Source organism: Carlito syrichta, unplaced genomic scaffold, assembly GCF_000164805.1.
Source record: "Carlito syrichta isolate Samal-C Ts95f unplaced genomic scaffold, Tarsius_syrichta-2.0.1 Scaffold306503, whole genome shotgun sequence".
In the NCBI taxonomy this organism is placed as follows: domain Eukaryota; kingdom Metazoa; phylum Chordata; class Mammalia; order Primates; family Tarsiidae; genus Carlito; species Carlito syrichta.
The window spans coordinates 145,651-168,079 of NW_007250599.1; the positions used below are offsets into that span (position 1 = coordinate 145,651).

Here is a 22,429-nt window from a genome sequence, read left to right on the forward strand (position 1 = left end):
ACAAAAAAAAGCTGGTTCTTTGAAAGAATTAATAAGACTGATGAACCCCTCGTCAGAATGACCAATAAAAAGAGAGAGAAAGCCCAAATAAACACAATCAGAAATACAAAAAGATCAAATCACAACTAATACTAAAATAATAATAATAATAATAAACATTGTCAGAAATTACCATGTATACTTGTGTGGAAGCACGCAAGATAACCAAAATTAAATGGAGTACTTTCTGATATCATACCTCTTCCCCAGGCTGAAACAAGAAGACATTGAGACAACAAATAGACAAATAACCACCCAGCAAACTGACTCTGTAATATGAATACTGCTTACCAAAAAAAGCCCTTGAACAGATGGTTTTCCAGCAGAATTCTAGAAAACATACAAGGAGGGGTTGATACCAATTTTATGTAAACTATTCTTGGATACTGAAAAAGATAAAAAGATGGAATTCTCCCCAAATCGTTTTATGAAGCTAATATCACACTGATATCCAAACCGGGTAAAATTTAAAAAAAAATAGAGGACTACAGGCCAATATCCCTTATAAATATAGATGCAAAAATCCTCAACAAGACTTTAGCAAATTGGATCCAAAAACAGATCGTAAAAATCATCCACCATGATCAAGTAGGCTACATCTTCAGGATGCAGAGCTGTTTCAACATTTGCAAGTCCGTAAATGTAATTAAACACATCAAAAGTTGTAAAAACAAGAACCATGTAAAACCATGTAAAAACAAGAATCTCATCAGATTCAGAAAAACCTTTTGATAAAATCCAGTATCCTTTCTTGATAAAAACCCTCAAATACCTAGTTATAGAGGTATCATACCTCAAAATAGTAAGTGCAATCTATGACAAACTCGCAGCTAACATGTTGTTAAATGCACAGAAACTGGAAACATTTTTCCTGAAACCTGAATAAGATAAAGCTGCCCACTCTCTTCCCTCTTGTTCAGCATTGTGTTGGAAGTCTTATCTAGGACAATTAGACAAGAGAAGGAAATCCGTGGTATCCAAATAGAAAAAGAGGAAGTCAAGTTATCCCTCTTTGCTGATGATATAATTCTATACCATGAAAAACCAAAGGTACCTGTCAAAAGCCTGCTTTCACTGATAAAAAACGTTGGCAAAGTGTCAGGATACAAAACAAATGCAACAAATTGTTGCATTCCTATACACCAACAGAAAGCAGGCGGAGACCCTTATTAAAAGCAAAATCCCAGTCACAATAATCACACACAAAAAGAAATACCTCGGCATCTTCCTAACGAGAGAAGTGAAAGATTTTTACAGTGAGAACTACAAAACACAGCTCGAAGAAATCCAAGAAGACACAAACAAATGGAAAAATATTCCATGCTCATACATGGGACAAATTCACTTTGTTAAAATGTTCATCCTACCAAAGACAATCTACAGATTCAATGGAATGTCCATTAAATAGCCAACATCATTCTTGTCAGACCTGGAAATGACAATACAGAAATTCATATGGAAACATAAATGATCACGAATAGCCAAAAAAATAAAAAAAAAAAAAAATCCTTAGCAAAAGAAGCAAACGGGAGGTATCACACCTCCAGACTTTAAACTTTACTTAAGGCTATAGTAGTCAAAACAGCCTGATATTGGTATAAGAACAGGCATATAGACCAATGGAATAGGATAGAGTTTCCAAAAGCAAATTGTCAATTTTCTCAACCAGTTCATCTTTTCAAAGCCTCTAGAAACAACCAATGGGGAGAGGAGAATCTACTCAGTAAATGGTGCTGGGAAAACTGACTGATCACATACAGTAGATTGAAACAGGACGTCTAAGTATCATCATATACAAAAATTGACTCTATGTGGATCAAAAACCTAAAGATAAAATCTCAAACTATAAGAATCTTAGAAAACACATGAGACGCCCTTTTGGAGATTGGAACTAGCAACCAATTCCTTATCAGAAACCTAAGTGCCCATACCATAAGAAAAAAGATAGACAAGTGGGACCTCATCAATCTGCTGAACTTCTGCAAAGCAAAGGAAACCATCAAGAGAGCAGAGAAGCCGAGCTCGGTGGTTCAGTGTGTAATCCCACACCTTTGGGAGGCTGAGGTGAGTGGATTGCCTGAGCCCGCGCATTCGAGACCCGCCTGGGCAGCGAAACCTCATCTCTACAATAAATCAAAAAAACAGCTGGGCATGGTAGCATGCCTGTAATTCCGGCTACTCTGAAACCTGAGGCAGAAGGATCGCGGAGCCCTGCAGGTGAGTCTGGGGGGGTGGGAGCGGCCACTGCACTCTAGTCTGGGTGACCGAGTGAGACTCCAACTCAAAAAAGAGAGAGAGAGAGAGAGAGAGAGAGAGAGAGCAGAGAGCAGCCCACAGAATAGGAAAAATTTTTTGCCAAAAGTCTAAAACTAGGATCTACATGGAACTCAAATGTATCAAAAGAATAAAAGCAAACAGCCCAATCAAAAAGTGGGCAAAAGACATGAATAGACACTTCTCAAAAGAAGATAAAAGGGCAGCCAAAAGACATGGGGAAATATGCTCAGGCTCACTTATCATCAGAGAAAAGCAAATCAAAATCACATTGATATACCACCTCAGTAAGAATGGTCATCAATAATAAAACAAACAACAGGTGCTGGTGAGGATGTGGATTGAAGGAATACTTCTACAATGCTGGTGGGAATGCAAACTAGTGCAACCTCCTTAGAAGACAGTGTGATTATTTCTGAAAGAATCAATCATATTGCCCGTTGAAGCATGACAAAATGGACTAAAAAATGTGGTACATAAGCCGGGCTCGGTGGCTCAGCCTGTAATCCTGCGCCTTTGGGAGGCTGAGGTGAGTGGATTGCCTGAGCCCACGAGTTCGAGACCCGCCTGGGAAACTTGGCAAGACCTCATCTCTACAATAAATCAAAAAATTAGCCAGTCGTGGTAGCGCGCACCTGTAATTCCAGCTACTCGGAAGGCTGAGGCGGAAGAATCGCCGGAGCCAGCAGACGAGGCTGCGGTGGCCGGGAGCGGCCACTGCACTCCAGTCTGGGTGACAGAGTGAGACTCCAACTCAAAAAAAAATGTGGTACATATACAAAACGGCATATTATGCAGTGATAAAGAAGGACGGACATGTGAACTTTGCAGCAACTTGAAAGGATTTATTGTCCATTATTCTCAGTGATTTATCACAGAAACATAGAACAGAGTACCATATGTTCTCTCCCCATAAGCGTATGTTGAACAATTATCTTAAAGGATAGGCAATAGTGGAAACTGCAGGGATTGGAGGTGGGATTAGCAGTTGAGGGAAACTGCTGGGGGCGGGGCACATCACTTCAACAAGGGTACCTGGATAATCAACGTTTGTATACCTAACCCTGAATTGTACCACACATCTTTAAAATTAAATAAAAAAGAATAAAAACAAATAGCAGCCCTATTTAAAATGTATAAAAATATGAGTAGAATATTTTATTTTAATATGAAGATTTTGAAGGGTAATCTTTTTTTTTTTTTTTTTGAGTTGGAGTCTCACTCTGTCACCCAAACTGAAGGCCACCACAGCCTCGACCTGCTGGACTCCGGGGATCCTTCCACCTCAGCCTTCCGAATAGCTGGAACTACAGGAGCGCGCTACCACGCCTGGCTACTTTTTTGATTTATTGTAGAGATGAGGTCTCACTTGCCCAGGAGGGTCTCAAACCTGCAGGTTCAGGCAATCCACTCACCTCAGCCTCCTAAAGAAGTGGTATTACAGGCTGAGCCACCGAGGCTGGCGGATAATCTTGATATTCAGCTTTGGGCCAGTTTTTTAAAAAGTGACATTCAATTGATAAATTAAGAGGGAGAAGCACTACTTAACAAAATTATAAGACTGTATATAAGAGTTTCCAGGTCTGGATAATACAAAAGTCCACTTATTTACCCAGGTTGCTCCCTGATCTAATTTTAAACATATAAACCCAACATGTCAGCTTCATTCCCAGTTGACATCCATCAAGTTTGTGAATATGGTGACTTTTCTCCTAAGGGTCACACAGATATGAAAATGAACTTGTAGGAGAAGATGAGTCTTCTGAAATTTGCTTAGATGGGCCAGAAATGCCCCAACAGATTATCTCTCTATCTTCATGAACAGAGCTTTATCACATGCTCACATGGATATCAAGCCTGATAGGGATAAAAAAAGTTTCAATGGTATCGTCCATTTTTATCCTACAAAATGGAGAAATACTGACATGGAAGTTTTCAATAATTAAATTTTCATAACCTTAATATTACAATGACCATATCATTACATACATCCTCTCTGAATAATTCCTAGTGATAATTGATTTTCATCCCTACTCTCCATGTTCAAGACTGAGCTTCCAAAAGCACCAAGACACCAAAAGCAAAATCAGAGCAGTAAAATTCTACATATCATCATCACCATATTAAAGTGAACCAATATTTTTCTGAGCATAACTCTTTCTCTGAATACTTTATGTTTCTACTGTTTACAAAGACCTTAGCACATTCAATTCCCCTCAAACATCTTTCCTCCAGTTTCTCTAGGTTCATATTCTGTACTTGGTTTCTGCTCTAACTCTTATAAAATTTTATTTTATTTTATTTTAAAGATATGGTGTACAATTCAATTTTTGGTTTACAAGTGGTCATGACTTCTTTACAGAGGTGAAACTGAGCTGTCAGAACTTCACTTAAATCTGAACATGAAATTCACTGCTTCGTTTAATTATTTTTCTGGCCATCATGATTGACTTCTCCTGGTTTGTTTAATTTGAAGATATCATCACTAAATATGCACACCAGCTCTTTTTGTCTCTATGACACTTTGATTTAGGTTTTTCCACTAAAATTTTACCGTAATCCAATGTCCCGCCACGTTTGCTTCTAATAATACCCAGAAGTGTCACAAGATCTTTTGTTTGACCAGAATAATTATTTCTTTGCTTGGGGTGAACATACCCTAGCAAAAAAATTAAATAAAATGTTTGCCAGCCTATTATATTTCCTTACCTATGAGTGAGGGTCCATATTAGTCATGCTCCAAGGTCACTATTCCCCTAAAAGCAAAAATTTTCCTTCTGTATCTGCTCAAAAAAGTTCAATAAATGACATGGTAACGATGATGGTAAATGGTGAGTGTGATCTCACCTGGTTCTGGATACTGAGTTTGTCTTTTACCTTTGATGTCCACAGAAGGTAAGCCTACCTACTCTAATAAGAGGGTCCAGTTTTTTCAATTTCTCTGCATCACCCAACTGGATGACACACTTGTACCACATTCAGGAGTAAAGCACTTAGTATTTAGTTAACTGAATGAATATTGAATGCCCAAGTTGTAATTTCCCACATGCAATGGTTTGTTCATGTGATTTAATAGTGGAAAGGACTATTCAAACACAGATGACCATTAAATGATCAACATGTGATGATGTTTGAGCATCAGTGATTTCCTCTTTATCCCAAGTGGGAACCTCCAAGGCAGGGTTTGTGGTTTTTGTACACACAGCATGAGTACTGAACAGAACTCCTTTCAGGTGTCCAGGGAGGGTAATGTCAGTAATGTTGTAAAAGAGAATCTTCACCAATGTTGACTTCCATTTAGAGAATTTACGAATAAAATTCTCACCACAATCCCCCAACTACCTCTTTTCATACAGAAACATAGAAAGGTCAGGCCACATTCTCAGGGTCACGCATTAAGAAGAATTGTAGATATGAACAAGTACATTCTTATAATACCTCAGACACAAACTCAAGACTCACAATGTCTCAAGAAAGCAGGTCACTGGTACTTCAAATAAAAATAAATACTTCCCTCTAACAACGATAAGCCTGCCCCTCTCATTTCCCCATAAATGAGATGGGAACACACCTGACATGCATGTCTTGGTTTACTATGTGGAGTCCCGTTAGTTTATTATTAGCCTTCTTCATTTTTCATTGTATTTGACTCATTTTTTATCAGCTCATTGAACCGGTTCATAATATTTATTTTATGTCAAGTAATTAATATATCATTTTCAGTGGTGTTAGTTAACTTTACTGCTACAGTCACAAATTTACACCTCATTAAATAAAGCTCAGAGGGAGGTGGGCACATCCTGGATTACACATTGTGTAGGAATGGAATGTGCTCTGCTTTTCACCACTACTTAGTACAAAAACTCAGGCCAATCCTAGGCTCCACTGATTCAGGGCATAGAGGGTAGTACTCCTGGGTATTATTTTAGGGTACCTGCTTATTGGATGGGGAGATTTCCTCTATCTATTGTGTTCTTATTCTTTCCTCAAACTGCTCATTTTCAGTTTTCTTGCTAAGAGTTACATATGTTCTCTCCCATGATGTGGCACACACGTTTACTGACAGGCATTTCCATAATCTTAGCTGAGTGATGTTTATCTGGAGCAGAAACTGGTGGAGGAACAATCTAGAGCTTTGTACACACGTGGCAATTACTGTGAATGTTCGGAGGACATGTATGAACAAGAATTAAGGGGAGAGCTTTGAGATCTTGACATCCTATTTTCCGTGGATATCCCCTTCAGTAACGTCTAGGTTCTAAAAGTTGTACTGCAGACATATTCTCTCTCTCTGAATTTGTGTGGCCTAATCATTAAGAAAAGCACAGTCACCATCTCCAGATAATCTACAGGGGAAGAATTTCTCCAGACCTTATACTATGTGGAAAAAGAAATTTTTACTTGACTTTGAACTGAACAACCAGTTTTCCACTGCAATTGAAATAAGTAAAACTATCGAATAGTTTAAAACCCAGTGCAGTAGTCTGGAGATGTACTTAGCATGTACTTCCCAAGGCTGCACTTGCAACTTGTTTTATTTAGAAATACTACAAAAAGAGAGTCAAACAAATAGGCGTAGGTAGGTGAGGGAGATGCTTCCCATGAATTTAATACTTGGAAAACTGGCAAATTTGGATCACATTGCTGCAAAAATCAACCTGTATGTATGTGTGTAGTTGGAATGATAGATATGAAATGGGTTTTACACCACAGGTATCTGCATCTGTAGGTATTCTCAAGTGCAATATTCAACTGGATGTGCCTACAGAGAAAAGAGTCTCCATTGAAATCCCCAAGTTTCAGAGCATCTGAAGCCCAAGGAAAGGCCATCTCTGGAGTTTTGAAAGAATTCTTTTTTGAATCATCCTGCAGAGTTAAATAGGCTTCATAATGCCAATTTCCCACTTCAGGGGATGGTGTGCAAAATGTAGCCTGTCACTATCGGAGAATTCTGACTGGCAGTCCCTTAATATTGGGCTACAGACCATGAGAGGAACAAGCTCCCTGAAGCCAGAAAGAACCTCCCTGCAGGGAAGGAAATGAGCTGCAGGGGGTGCTCAAGACACACGCAGACAGCATCCAGTCTTGAAGCATGTGCACCTGAGGCTGGGGAGGAGTTTCCTCTCAGGGCTTGGCTCTTTCTTTTTCAATGTAGCAATCTTAAGTAGGGAGTCAACAAGCTTCTGGTGTGATTTTACATATTTTGTTCTGCTGGGAAAAGTTATATTACTTAAGAAAGCAGTAAGAACTCCATTGAAAGACAAGTTTCTAGGAGTGTAGATATGGTCATAATGAGGACGTGAAGAATAAGGGTGATTTTAGCAACTTAATGAGTGCAGAATTGTGGGAGAGAAACTGACCCCCACTAAGACATTCACACTCCAGAGCTATGTAACCCTTCCTGGGTTGGGTGTGTGACAGGGCACTGTGGTAATCACAGAATGTGGCAAGTGTGTAGACTAAGTGGAAAAGAAGTAAACATGTAAAAATGAAAATCTACAGATTTGAACTGGAAGTTTATAAGTACCGTGGGAAAATCCATTACTTTCATTTGACAATAAAACACAAACGTATTCAAGACATAAATTTTTGACAAGATATTTAGAGCCATCAGTTTACCAAAAACCACATACAATTACTTTTGTTAATTGGATCAGAAACTGCACCCAATCCTACCTCATCGTGCTAGTCTTAAATCAAGATTCTTTCTAAAGAAGAATCTGGTAGAGCCAAACACACAGAGATGAGCTGAAGAAACTCTCAGGAGTGCTCAGGGGATCTCAGAGGTGTCTACAGTACTTCCAGTACATATACAAGGGCCAATCAGTGGTCACTCTCTCTGAGTGCCATGCTGGTGCTTGATGGGACCAAGATTGGGTGACAATACCTGTTCAAGTCTCAGATGATCCAGGTGGCCCCCATGCTAATCAAGTAGGTTTCAGTAAAAACCATGTCCCTAGGGAAGTTGTTTTTCAATGGAGTTATGTCCACACAGAGTTCTGCGATATGACAAGGGCCATATATCTTCAAGCAGGATTAGGAATTAGATGTCAACATAAGACTGTTACATGCTTCATGTGAAATCTAGCTTCTCTTTCTCAAACTAGGTCAGGATTGGGCTATAAATTGTCTGCCTGATGTATGTGCAAGTGACCCAAGATCTTCTGAATTAAATATGGATACATCTGTGACCTGAGAACATCATGCAACAACACATGCTTCTTCTACAGAAATCACTGAAAGCACAGCTCCTCACATGTACTGGACCTGAAGGATCTTCTTCTTGGTGGCAATAGCTACAGGTAAGAGGATTCCCAGTCCTAGGGTTGAGGAGGAAACCAAGACCAATCAAGGAGGATTTTATCCACTTCTGTCTATCCTCCACGGGTGCCCACTTCCAAGTCTAGTTGGTGCAGTATGGTGATAAGGAGAGAAAGTCTGGGGCCTCAGAGGAGGTCTCCTGCAAAATTTCTGGATACACATTCACCAGTTACTATATGCACTTGGGGCAATAGGTTTCTGGACAAGGACTTGAGTGGATGGGATGTGTTGACATTGAAGATGGTGCCACAAGCTATACACAAATTTCCAAGGCGGAGTCTCCACAACTGGTGAACAATCTATTAACACAGTTTACATGGAGTTGAAAAGTCTGAAAACTGAGGACAGGAACATGTATTATTGTGTTAGATGCACAGGGTGAAATTCCACATCCTGTGAGTTTCAGAAACCATGAAGGAGAAAGCAAGCTATGTTCTGTGCATGAGGCATTGACACGGATTATGAGGATAAAGGCTTCCTTAGAACATATAGTTAGTCTATTGGAGCAAAGGAACAATAGCAATGTGAAAATACTGCAATTATATGGGAAATTTGATATACAACATTTACTCTGAAATATTGTTTTATATTTTCATTCAGAGAGTGGGAAAGAAATTGAATGAATGAAGTAGGGATGAGAATACTCTTGAAGATAGCAGTGTGAACCTGAGTTTTTTAATCAGTTTTGTAAATTTAAAAATATATATATATATTTTATAAAACTACTTGATTCCATTTTAGCTCTACCAAAAGTTGTCAAAATAACTTCCATTTTATGAATATTTCCTTCTCATCAGCAATGCATGATAGTACTTTTTCCTCCACATCGTCACTCTTATTTGACATCATCAGTGTTGTCTATTTTACCCATTCTGATTGGTTATCAGTTGTATTTCATTGTTAAAAAAACACATTTTCCTCATGAAAATTATATTAAACAAATTTCAAATAGTTTTTGATGAAATTTCTAACCTACATGGAAGATATTTGATTTAAATTATCTTTCAGATAAATAATATATGTCTCACATTAAATAAAAATTAGTTAATGTAAAAAATGATTCAGGAAAGAAGTGTGAAAACTTTGATCCTTATTAAAATAAAGAACAAACATTGTTAAGACTAAAGAGACTTAAAGAAGATGATAAGACAATGTATAAATGGAGATTATGATTTTCTTGTTTTTGTCAATACTCTTGACTGGGTCTCCCTATAGACTTCCTTAATAACGTCTGAGAGTAATAGAATTATTTTAGGCTTTTCCCGTGTTTATTACATAAGAGCTTTACAGATGGGATGATAAGGCATGTGGTAAGGGACACTGTTTATAGTCAGCGTTTATAGGCCAGAGGGATTCACATGGGCTTACAAAATGTCCTTAGATTGACTTATATTGCAAGGGTCTGAAATTGTGATGTGGATTGCTGGGGATATATCACACTTCACTCACATCATCATTTTAAGTGGAATCCCACAACTCCAAAAAGGATGTGGATCAGCAGACTGCTGAACAAAAGGTTCAGAGACTACCTGGTTAGGAACAAACTCACCTGGTTCTGAATATTTGGTCTGCTTCTTCTTCTCTTTCAAACGGAGTCATCTCAACTTGTTCAGGTACTAACAAAGGGATTCAGTTTTGCTCTGTTCATCTAACTTACCAAATATTTGGTGACTCACCTATTATCTATATTCATGGAAGTATATTGTTTATTATTAAATTGACTTACAAAATGTAATGCCCAGGTTGAAATACCCTACATTGAAGAGTTTGCTCATGCCATCAATGGAGGACAAGCCTTGCATGGAAAGACAAATCTAAATTAGTCAACAGAAGTCTAAGAATACAGGGCTTGGATTCATTGTCCTGCTTCGTATCATTGGTGTGTGGTGCCAGTCAGAACAGGACCTGAGTTCCTTGTGCACACAAAGAGGAAGGCTCACATAAGTTATATACATTTCCCAAGGTGGGTACTGTCACTAACTTCAGAGAAGAGAATATCCACCATTGCTGATCTCCTATTAGAGAGTTTATGCATAAATCTGTCATACTGCTCTCAAAGTAAATAGACAACCTTCCAAACAAAAAAAAATATTGCAAATTATTGCTCTAAAAAAAAGCAACTAATAACAGAATCTATAAAAAAATTCAACAGAAAAAAGTACATTAAAAATTAGACAAAATAAATGAATGATACTTCTCAAATGAAGACATACAAGTATGCCAAACGCATGTGAAAATATCACTAATCATTAATCAATATCACTAATCATCACTATTACTAACCATCAGTTAAATGGAGATTAAATTCACAATGAGGTACTATATCACACAAATTAGAATGGCTATCTTTTAAAAAATTTTTTAAAACACAGATGTTTGCAAAGCTGTGAAGAAAATGGAGCTCTTAAACACTGGCAGCGAAAATATACAAGAGATGAAGTCTTGCATGAAGTTGTTTGCAGATTTCTCAAATAACTAAAAATAGAGCCAACTTTCAAGTCAGTCATCTCATTACTGAGTATTTATCAAAGGAAAAGGGAATGATTCAATCAAAATGATACTTGCATTTGTATGGGTTTCACAGCACAATAAGCAATAGCATAGTGATGGAATTAACCCAAGTTCCTATCAACAGTGGATTAAATAATGAAAAGGTGGTGCATATATGCCAATGAATTCTATGTAGTTGTTAAAAATATGTAATCTTAAATTTAGTGACAACATAGATACATCTGAAGGCCAATATCCTAAGTGAATTACCTCAGAAAAAGAGAATTGAATGACATATATTTTCACCCATAAATTGCAACAAAACAATGACTACACAGCCATAAAGATGAAAATAATACACATTGGGAACTTCAAAATGGGAAAGAGAAATAGGGAGCAAAGGGATGAAAATGTGCCTATTGGTTTCCATGTTAACTATTTCAGTGATGTCTTCACTAGTAGTCCAAACCCAGAATTATGCCATTTTTTCATGTAACTAACCTGCAAATGTACCCATTGAATTTGAAAATTTAAAAATACACAAAAAAAGTAGAAACAAAATAGTAATATTAGTGATTTTGATTATCATCACAAAGCATATATTTATAGTAATAAGCAACCATGTTTCCCAAATGCTATCAATATTGCCAAACTACTCCAGGACACTCCCACCTACTATGGGTCCTGTCCTTTCCTGAGTCCTCCCAGTTCAGAGCTAGCTATATAGCAGGAAACATGCAAATAGAGTCCTTCCTCTGCTAATGAAAATCAGCCCAGCCCTGACCCTGAAACTTTGGGAGAGGAACCCCAGCCCTGATATTCTCAGGTGCTTACATTCAGAGGTCAGGATGGAACACAGACAGCTCACCATGGAGTTTGGCCTCATCTGGGTTTTCCTTGTTGCTGTCTTAAAAGGTGGCTCACAGAGACTAAAGATATTAATTATGTGAGAGGATGTGAGTAAGAGAAACAGAGAATATGTGTGTCATGTCTGACAAGGTTATCTTTGTGTTTGCAGGTGTCCAGTGTGAGGTGCAGCTGGTGGAGTCTGGGGGAGGCTTGGTCCAGCCGGGTGGGTCAATGAGACTTTCCTGTTCAGCCTCTGGATTCACTTTCAGTCAATACGGAATGCACTGGATCCGCCAGGTCCCAGAAAATGGATTGGAGTGGGTGGCAGTTATATGGTATGATGGAAGTCAGAAATATTATGCAGACTCCGTGAAGGGGAGATTCACCATCTCCAGAGACAACAACAAGAATATGCTGTATCTGCAAATGGACAGTCTAAGAACTGAGGACACGGCCCGGTATTACTGTGCAAGTTACACAGTGAGGAAAAATTTGTGTCAGCCCAGACAAAAACCTCCCTGCAGGTATGCAGGACAGAAGTCTGCTGCAGGGGGTGATCAGGACCCACTGATTAGAGTTAACTCAAGAGTACTGAGCAGATGGAGGTTAAGAGTTGGTTTATTTTCAGGGTGTGGAACTTCCTCCCTATCTGTCAGTTACCCAAGAAACCTAATTTTAGAAGTCTGCCTGTTGATGACATCTCTAAATATATAAATAACATGATACTATTAGGACATATTCTCACAGGCAGGAAACATGCACAGTGTCATGTACATTGATGCAAAGTCCTCAAGCATGATCAACTGGTTCAAAGCCCTGAGAAAGACAAGGGGTACCTGGGGGGAGTTTCTATTCAGTCCTATGTCACGGAACTCAGTGGAGTTGCCTGATTATAACAGTCACTAGAGACTCTGATGAAAGTCAAGAGAGAGTATAGGCAGGGTTAGGGTCATCTTAAACCTTACAGTTTCCCATCTTACCATTCTTCTGACACAAAGTATGCAAAACAAACTTGCCACAGATCTGGGGTCCCTTTTAGCTTATAACCCATTTTCTTACTTTTTACTTGTTCTTGCTTTTCAATTTGCTTCTCCTGATCCTTGAAGAGCAAAGATGTGATCCCTCTGGTCTAAATCTCTGGGCTGAAGTCCTTTACTAGAGCTCAGGTGTGGCCCACTCAATTGCTCCTGCAGCCAAATGACTGAGGTTGATGGGATCTTCTTTACTCACTATTTCCCTAACACTCCTTGTACTTTTGTGCAGAATCACCTGGGAATTGAAAATGGCCATTACTACTGAATGAATATATTACTGTGAATAGGCCAAGTAAGTTAGCTCAAATTCAAAAGGAAAATAAAAGTTCAATGGAGCAGCAACAGGCACTTTAGATTTCAGAGAATATAAGGTGGAAAAAGAGTTTTCATGGCAGAGTTCAACAGAGATAAATGAGTGAAGTACCAGAACTCAGGGCAGAAAGTTTCCCCTTGAAACTTGCCATTTAACTAGAGACCTGCTCAACCCAGGCCCCCTGTTTTGTAGAGTCCCCTGTTTCTCCCAAGCTCTGGAACTGACCAAGGGAGATACCAACAGTGGGTACAAGGCAAAGACTCCAGGTACAGCAAGAGGTATTCTCTCAGAGCTAGGTCCCCAAGGAAGACACCATAACCAATTCATAAATTTAAAAAAATAATAAAAATAACATAAATAAAAATAACTCTCTAGATATGTCAGATGAAGAAGTCAAATATTGGTTTTAAGGAAGCTCAATGTGATAAGAGACAAAGCTGAAAAGTTATACAAAGTAATCAGACAAGTCTAGATGTTAAAAGACTGACACAATTTAAAAAACAGACCTGAACAACTTATTGTAGGAAATATAAAGCATGGTAAAAAGCTTTAATTATAGACTAGGCCAAGTAGATGAATTAATCTCAGAGCAAGGAGACAAGTCTTTTGAATTAATGCAATGAGAGTAAATTAAGAAAAATATCTTATTTTCAATTTTAATTAATTAAATACTTATTTATTTTCATCTTATTTTATGAATTTTTTTTGAGTTGGAGTCTCACTAGGTCACCCAGACTGGAATGCAGTGGCCGCTCCCGGTCACCGCACCCTCGCCTGCTGGTCTCCGGCGATCCTTCTGCCTCAGCCTTCTGAGTAGCTGGAATTACAGGCATGTGCTACCATATCCGGCTGATTTTTGATTTATTGTAGAGATGAGGTCTCACTGCCCAGGTGGGTCTTGAACCCGTGGGCTCAGGCAATTCACTCACCTCAGCCTCCCAAAGTCATGGGACTACAGGCTGAACCACCAAGCTCAGCTTAATTATTTATTTAATAGTTTTTATTTTCAAGATGTGAGGTACATTCAGGATTAGGTATACAAGTGGTCATCGTCCAAGTAAAGTGTGGGCCTCCCTTTATCCCACACTTTGTCTGGTTTGAGATGAGGTACCCTTATTAATATTGTGTCCCACCATCATTCACCCATATATCACACTACATCTAATACCTTTCTAATAGTATTAGGGTAAGTGTTGAGGGTCCTCTTATGAATGAGACCATGTGGTACCCTGTTCCTTTTTTCTGTGATAGATCACTGAGTATGATAGACTCTAATACCATGCAAGTTGCTGCAATTTCCATATGTTTGACTTCTTTCTGGCTATGTAATATTCCATTGCGTATATGTACCACATATATTTTTCATCCAGTCCAGTTTCAATGGGTAGCAGCGCTGGTCCCATGTTTTCACTGTTAAGAATAGTGCTACGATAAGTGCATGGGAAGGTAATTTGTGTAGAATAATTTGAGTACCTCCACGTGTATTCCCAGTAAGGGGATTGCTGCATCATATGGAATGTCAACTTCTAGTTCTTTTAAAAATCGCTACACTGTGTTAGAAAAAGCTGCTCTAGTTTGCATTCTCACCAGCATGCAGATGCATTCCTTTTTCTATGCATCCTCACCAGCATCTGTTGCTGTTGTTTTTTTTTTTAAATGATGGCTATTCTGACTGGGGTTAGGTAGTACCTCAATGACGTTTTGATTTTCATTTGTCGGATGATTAGTGAGGCTGTGAACTTTTTCATGTGTCTGTTGCTTTCCTGTATAATTATTTTGAGAAATGTCTATTCATGTTTTTTTCCCATACTTTAATGGGGCTGTTTTGGTTGTTTGTTTTTCCTTTGGACATGTTTGAATTTCTTGCAGATCCTGTGTGTTAGGTTTTTGTCAGGTAGACAGTTGGCAAATACTTTTCTTATTCTGTGGGCTGTCTCCCTGCTCTCATCGTGGTTTCTTTTGACTTTCAGAAATTTTTCAGTTTGATAAAGTCTAACTTGTGTATCTCATCTCTTATGGCATGAGCACTGGGGGATTTGACCAGGAATTGTCTGCTTGTTCCAATTTCAATGAGTGTCTCTTGCTTTTTCTGAGATTATTATAATTTGAGGTTTTAGATCTTGTTTCTAATGAACAATGACTTTGAGAAATATGAAAAAATGTAAAGCAGTTAAATCTACAAATCAAGCACAGTCTACCAGGAAAAGATGTTAAAATAGAAGACATGAATGTTTTATTCCAGGAAATAATTCAGGGACATTTTTCTTCTTTTAAGACAGATCTACACATTCAGCTGGAATAAGCTCACAGAACTTATTCAAGATGCATTGCAGAAGAGCTTCACAAAGGCATATCGTGGTCAGACTATCCAGAGTCAATGTGAAAAAAAATCAGAAAAAAGAATCACAAATCACCTATGAAGGAAATCACATTAGACTAACAGCAGACTTCTTGGGTGATACCCTACAAACCAGAAAAGATTAGTGTGTCTTTATAAATGAAAGACAAATACACTTCTTCTCAGACAGACAAATCCTAATAAAATGTGTTAGCAATAAACTGGCTATACAAGAGATGCTCTTAGGTGTCCTAATTAAGAAAAGGAAATGATGATACTTGCTGTCATCCAAGGTCACATAAGTACGAAATGCACAGTTTCTATAAAGCACCAAAATCCCAAGAGAGTTAGCTAACAACACTATGGAAGAAACAGAAACCACACCTATCAATATTAACCCTGAATGTATATGGATTAAATGCTCCCCTCACAAGATAATGATTGAAAAACTGGATTTAAGTAAAGATATGCAGTATTATGCTGCCATAAGAGACCCATCTACTAGCTAAAGACAGCTCAGACTCAGTGTTATTGGATGGAAAAATAGATATTATGCAAATGGAAAACCAAAAAGAGCAAGAGTGGCCTGCCTCATATTAGATAATACAAACTTTAAATCAACAATGATTTTAAAAAGTGCATTATAAAATGATGAAAGGTGCACTTAAACAGAGATTTAACTATCTTAAATATATCATTACCCAACTCTGGAACACCCAGATTCATGAAATCAACACTTCTTGACCATCAAAAGCATTGATAGCAATACAATATACAGGGAAACATAGCAAAATCAGTGAATGAAAACAAAAATAAAACTACAGGTCAATATCCCTGATAACCATAGATGTAGACATACTCAGCAAAATACTGGTGAACAAAATTCAGCAATACAATAAATAAAAATGTTTTAAGATCATGGGAGTTTTATTCCAGGATTGTAAGAATAGTTCACAAATTAGTAAATGTGATTCATCACATAATCAGAATTAAAAACAGAAAACATGCAGTCATCACTAAGATATACATAATGCATTTCATAAAATCCAACACTTACAGATAGAGCCATTACAGAACTAGGCATTAAGGAACATACCTCAAAATAAGAAAATCCACATATGATAAACCCACAGCCAATTTCATATTTAATGGGGGAAATTGAAATTATAACCTCTCAGAATTGTAACAACAGAAGCATATCCATTCTCACCACTCTTATGCAACACAGCATTGAAAATCCTAGCAAGAACTATCAGGAAATGGATAGGAAAAAACACATTCAAATAGGCAAGGAGGAATTCAAAGCATTTCTGTTCACTGATTACATGAATACATTGAGAGGAAAACCTGAAGAATATTTCATGCGACCTGATAAACCAATTTAGTAAAGTTTCTAGATACAAACTCAATTTGCAAAAATCAGCATAATTTCTTTTTTCTTTTTTTTTTGAGTTGGAGTCTCTGTCCCCCAGACTGATTTTCAAAAGCACACCGAAATTAACAATGGATAATGAATACCCTACTCACTACACGGTACTGGGAAAATTGCCTAGTCATATGCAGGTGAAGGAACCTGTAGTGTTACCTTACACCGTATAAAAGTTAATTCAAGTTGGACGAAATGCATTCATGCAGGACTTGAAACTAAACAATTCTCAGAGTCAAACCTAGTAAATTCTGTATTATGGCATTGGTTTTGGGAAAAATCTCCAACAGAAAATGCAAAAAAGATAAAAATTCACATATAGGACATAATTAAGCTAAAAGAGGAAGCACAGCAATAGAAATAATCACTTTGGTGAACAGAAACCCAAGAAATGAGAATAAATATTGCAAATTATTCCCTAACAAAGGATTAACATACAGAATCTACAAGAAAATCAAAAAACTTAATATGGAAACAACAAGCAACCTCATCAAATGTGTACAGAGGACATGGGTAGACATTTTTCAAAAGAAGACACACAAGCAGCAAACTTGTAAATATTGCTCAACATTACAAATCAACAAACAAAAGGAAATTAAAACTACTATCAGATACCATCTCATACTAGTCAGCATGTCCATTATTAAAAGTTCAACAAAGAGCAGATGTTGGCAAAAATACAAAGAAAAGGGAACACTCGTACACTCTTGGCAGAAGTGTAAACTATTTCAACCTTTGTGGAAAATAGTATAGCAATTCTTCAGTGAATTAAAAATTGTAGTATCATTTGACCAGTAATCCTAGTACTAGGAATCTATCCAAAGAAATAAAGTGATTGTAAAAAATAATATGGACAACTTGTGCTTTTGCAGTGTTATTTACAATATAAAAATGATGAAACCAACCAATGTGCCCATCAATAACAGCATAAAGAAAATGTGATATATACATATACATATATATACACACATATATGTGTGTGTGTATATGTGTATATATATATATATATATATATATATATAGGAATAATATGTAGCCATAAATAAACTAATGTATGTTATTGCAACATGAATAAAGGCAGAGAATATCATCTTATGTGAGTTATCTCAGAAAAAGATTTTAAAAATAGATTAAAAATTACTAGACACGGATTAAAAGCAGCAAGGCAAGGAAGGTGCATTAAATTTCAAACTGTATTTATTGGTTATGATTTTCACTCTATAGAAATGGGTCAGCCGGGCTCAGTGACTCAGCCTGTAATCCCGCGCCTTTGGGAGGCTGAGGTGAGTGGATTGCTTGAGCCCTCAGGTTCGAGAACCACCTGGGCAGCGAGACCTCATCTCTACAATAAGTCAAAAAATCAGCCGGGCGTGGTAGCTCATGCCTCTAATTCCGGCTACTCAGAAGGCTGAGGTGGGAGGATCACCGGAGTCCAGCAGGTCGAGGCTGCGGTGGCCAGGAGCGGCCACTGAGCTCCAGTCTGGGCGACAGAGTGAGACTCCAACTCAAAAAAAAAAAAAAAAAAAGAAATGGGTCAACTGAAGCTGAATACTCACCAGTATATAATATGTTCATGGAACAAACAATAATATGTTCATGGAACAAACATGCAATTGTACCCCCTTAATCTAAAATAATTTTTTAAAAAATGTTTAAAATGGAAAATACACACATTCACACACACATATATATGAAACCACAATCAAAATGTGAAATGCAGTGAGAAAAAATGCATATCTCCAAGTTATGTTTCTTTGTGTTTGTATCTTCATCAATTTATCTCACCTCTCTGATATATTACTCTAAGCAATAAGGAGGAACTAAAATACCCCTTCAACATTTCACTTAGAAATTCCCTCAAATATTGTGCAGTCATAAAAAGGACAAACATATGGACTTTGCAGCAACTTGGATGGATTTATAGTCGATCATACTAAGTTAACTATCACAGAAACAAAGAAGAGTGTTCTATATGTTCTCACTCCTAAGGAGACCTTGAACAATTATAATACTATAGGAGGGGCATGCCTCATTAACTATGGTATCTGCATAATCAACATTTGTATACCTAATCATGAATTGTATCCCACATCTTTATAATAAAAACAAAATTGAAAAGAAATCCCCTCAGCTAAATATTCAATTTTAGTACTCTCATGTTCTACATTAAACAATGCAATAAAAATCAAATGCAATTCAGTCATGTTATTTACCAGTTTATTACAAGGAAATTCTTACTTAGAGTTCCCAACTTCATTGTCCTAATTTCCACCTGAAACCACAGAAGAGGTATCTTTAATGAGTTCATATTTCTATACACATTCTGATCACAATTATGTGTATATTCACTAAGAAACAGTAACTTAGATCTTACTCTCCTTTTCTCCTCCATTCTTTTTGACCCCTAAACAGATTCACCATTCATATGTATATTTCTCCTGTTTCTTTAAGGAATTATAGGCTTTTGATATTCAACTCAAAAATATTTGAGCCTTCACCCATCACTCAGTTCCAAAGCAACACACACTATAGGTATGTACTATAGAAGTTCCTCATTTCTATTCAGAATCGATCTCAGTCGACACATGCTGCCATTATAAAATGTCATGGACAGGGCAGGTTGAACATCAGAAATACATTTATTTAAACTTCTGAGAGCTTGGAAATACAAGATCAAAATGCAACATGATCCATTTTGCTGTGAAGAATCAGTTTCTAGCTTGCAGATGGAAGCCTGCCAACATGTGATGGAGATAGAAGCAGAAAACCAATACTGACAGAAAATAATCACCCTCCTCCACTTATCATCTCACTTAACCATAATAACATACTAAATCTCTTTCTTCAGATACAATCAAATTGCAGTCAGACATCAACATACACTTTTTTCAGGGACACATTTCTACCCATAATAACATTCTGTGAAGTACATTAGACAGGCAACACAAAAGAGGACACACTCCTGAGCAGAGAACTCACAGATAGACCACTACCCCTCACAGCTGCTGATGTACTCAAGTCTCACCACAGCATAGAAAACTAAGAAAATTTTCATCTCTTCTTCCCGCTCTGTACCTCCACTTTCTCACTGAATTGTCTTGTGATTAAGAAACTAGCATCCCAGTTTCTTGTGCGAGTCCCAGCTGCCTCCACTGGATTCAGCCCAGTGGCAGGAATTCCTTCAGAGTCATGAATTACTGTGTTTTAATGAGCCTCTCCCCACATATTGATCTTTCTAAATTTCCAGCTTCTTGGGAAGAGGTTTCTGATCACTGAGACATTCTCATTAATGTTCTTGTGTGTTGCTCTATGAGTCATACCATGTTCTGCGATGTCTGTACAGGTGCCACTTATGCATGGTGATATTAGATTCCTGGTTATAGCAACAGGTCAACGGTAACCTCTGAGGGCATTTCTGGTTTCTGCTGCATTATATTAAGAGATACAAAATCGTCACCCCGTCACCAAAAAAAAAAAAAAAGGTAAAGAAAAATGTAGGCAAACTGAGTATCAAGTAATTTTCTTGGACCTGTCAGATAACTCATATTACAGGAACAACTCTGAACCCAAAAGCTAGAGACAGAAACATACAAAATCACACACGTGACCTGCTTAACTGAAACAGAAGCTTCAGAGACACAACTTGGAGGGTGCACTTCCATGTTAATTACAATGTATGTCCAGCGGACAGATGTGTAGTATGTGAGGTGAAAACTCTTGAGACTGCACACATCATAGTCCTTTGGACTTTTCCTCCAGAATTCTTCAAGTTCTCAAAGGGACACACCAAGAAAGTCCAAAGAAAGTCCAAATAGAGACACTCCAGAACTGAAGAAGAAAGGTTTAATCAGAAATACACATAAGCCTTTCTCCAAACACCCCTAAATCAGAGGATCAATCAGAAGCACACATAGAGTATCTACCCAGACATCTCGAAGTGAACACTTTTAAAACACCTTAACGTAGGAGGTGAAATACTTTTGTCTTGTTCCAGAACCCCTCAACTTCCTGTGGGTCCTGGGAGAAAAAGTCAATAGTGGTGAGAGATGAAAAGAAATAGAGTTGAAGCTCTTTCACACAGGAGGGCAGTAGAGGACAGGTGACAGTGGGCTCCACCTGGAGACACCCTGTGCAGGTAATTCCCAGAGACAAAGGATCATGAAATCATGGAGATGTAATTATAATATATAGCAATCCCTTCCCCAACACATTACCACCACACTAATAAATAGGAGTGTTTTAAAGCTAATGTGTGACAATTTTCTTAGTCTATCTTAGGACAAGAACTTGGCGTAGACCCAAAACAACAGGGTGGGCAAATAAATGTCACTAGAGGAGTTGAAGTCTCTGGCATCTACAGCTCCAGACTTGCTCAGCACCCGTTTCTCACTGTCCTCAGACACCGTTGCTCTTTTCTTACTGACATTTGCCAATGTTTCTATTCTGTTCATAGAATTTTGGGATTTCCATGTGGATACTTTAGTATTCAACCAGAGACACATTACCATGAAGAGATCAAGGATTTGCCAGAGCGATCTGGCTTAGGTGACTGCAGGTGTATCTAAGAAGGGCCTCTGTTCCTGTATCATATGCCCTGAGATCCACTGGGTAGGAAACCAGAAAGGGAACAGGTTTAGCAGGTTGGAGACACAGATGGATAAGCCTTTCTGCTTTCATGATGAAAAGGGGCCTCTGGAAGTCTGGAATCCCACTAGTTAATTAACCACACTCACCAACCAGCTGATGCCCCCAATGAGGTGACATCATTGCAGAGCAACATAACCTTAGCAGACAAAATGGACTGCCTCTGACACCAGTCTTAAAACCTCTTCTCTCCTTCAGGTATGTGAACTCCAGGTTCCTTTGAGTATTCAAGGTGTTCTCCCAACAGATATCTGGCCTCAGTCACGGGCTCCAGTCATAGTGCTCGTTCCAGTGTCATGAGCAGCAGTCACAAGAAGCAACGCAGTGTTCCCACACTTTCCAGGTAGCCTTTATTGTCAGAGGTAAGTCTCAGAGCTGAGGCTTTGTTGAGGGTATGACACAGGCAACACTGTGAGGAAGCACTGGGATATTGCATTGCAGACTCTGCTTTAGGATGCGGGGTCCATGACCCTGTTGCAATAACCAGAGACCTTCCAACATACGTGTAGCTCCTGCCCACCACAGGAGTGCATGTAAGGCCCTCATCACAAGAAGTTTCTGGTTGAGCTCTGGAGTTATTGCATTCAATCCAGGAAGAGAGTGTGTCTCCTAAATAGGAGCTGTTTAAGTGTGCTCTCCTGTTCCTGGGGCTTGAGAACTAAAAGGAGATTCAGTCTCCCTCTGTGAACCAAGATGGAATT

The 22,429-nt window shown here is 38.1% G+C and overlaps 1 gene segment (V, D, J or C); it reads left to right on the forward strand.

Annotated features, from left to right (window-relative positions):
- The first annotated feature begins 11,954 nt into the window (after positions 1-11,954).
- LOC103265363 lies at positions 11,955-22,075 on the forward strand. The segment is given in 3 exon segments: positions 11,955-12,039; positions 12,143-12,497; positions 21,976-22,075. Coding segments are annotated over 3 exon segments (522 nt in total).
- Positions 22,076-22,429: the final 354 nt, after the last annotated feature.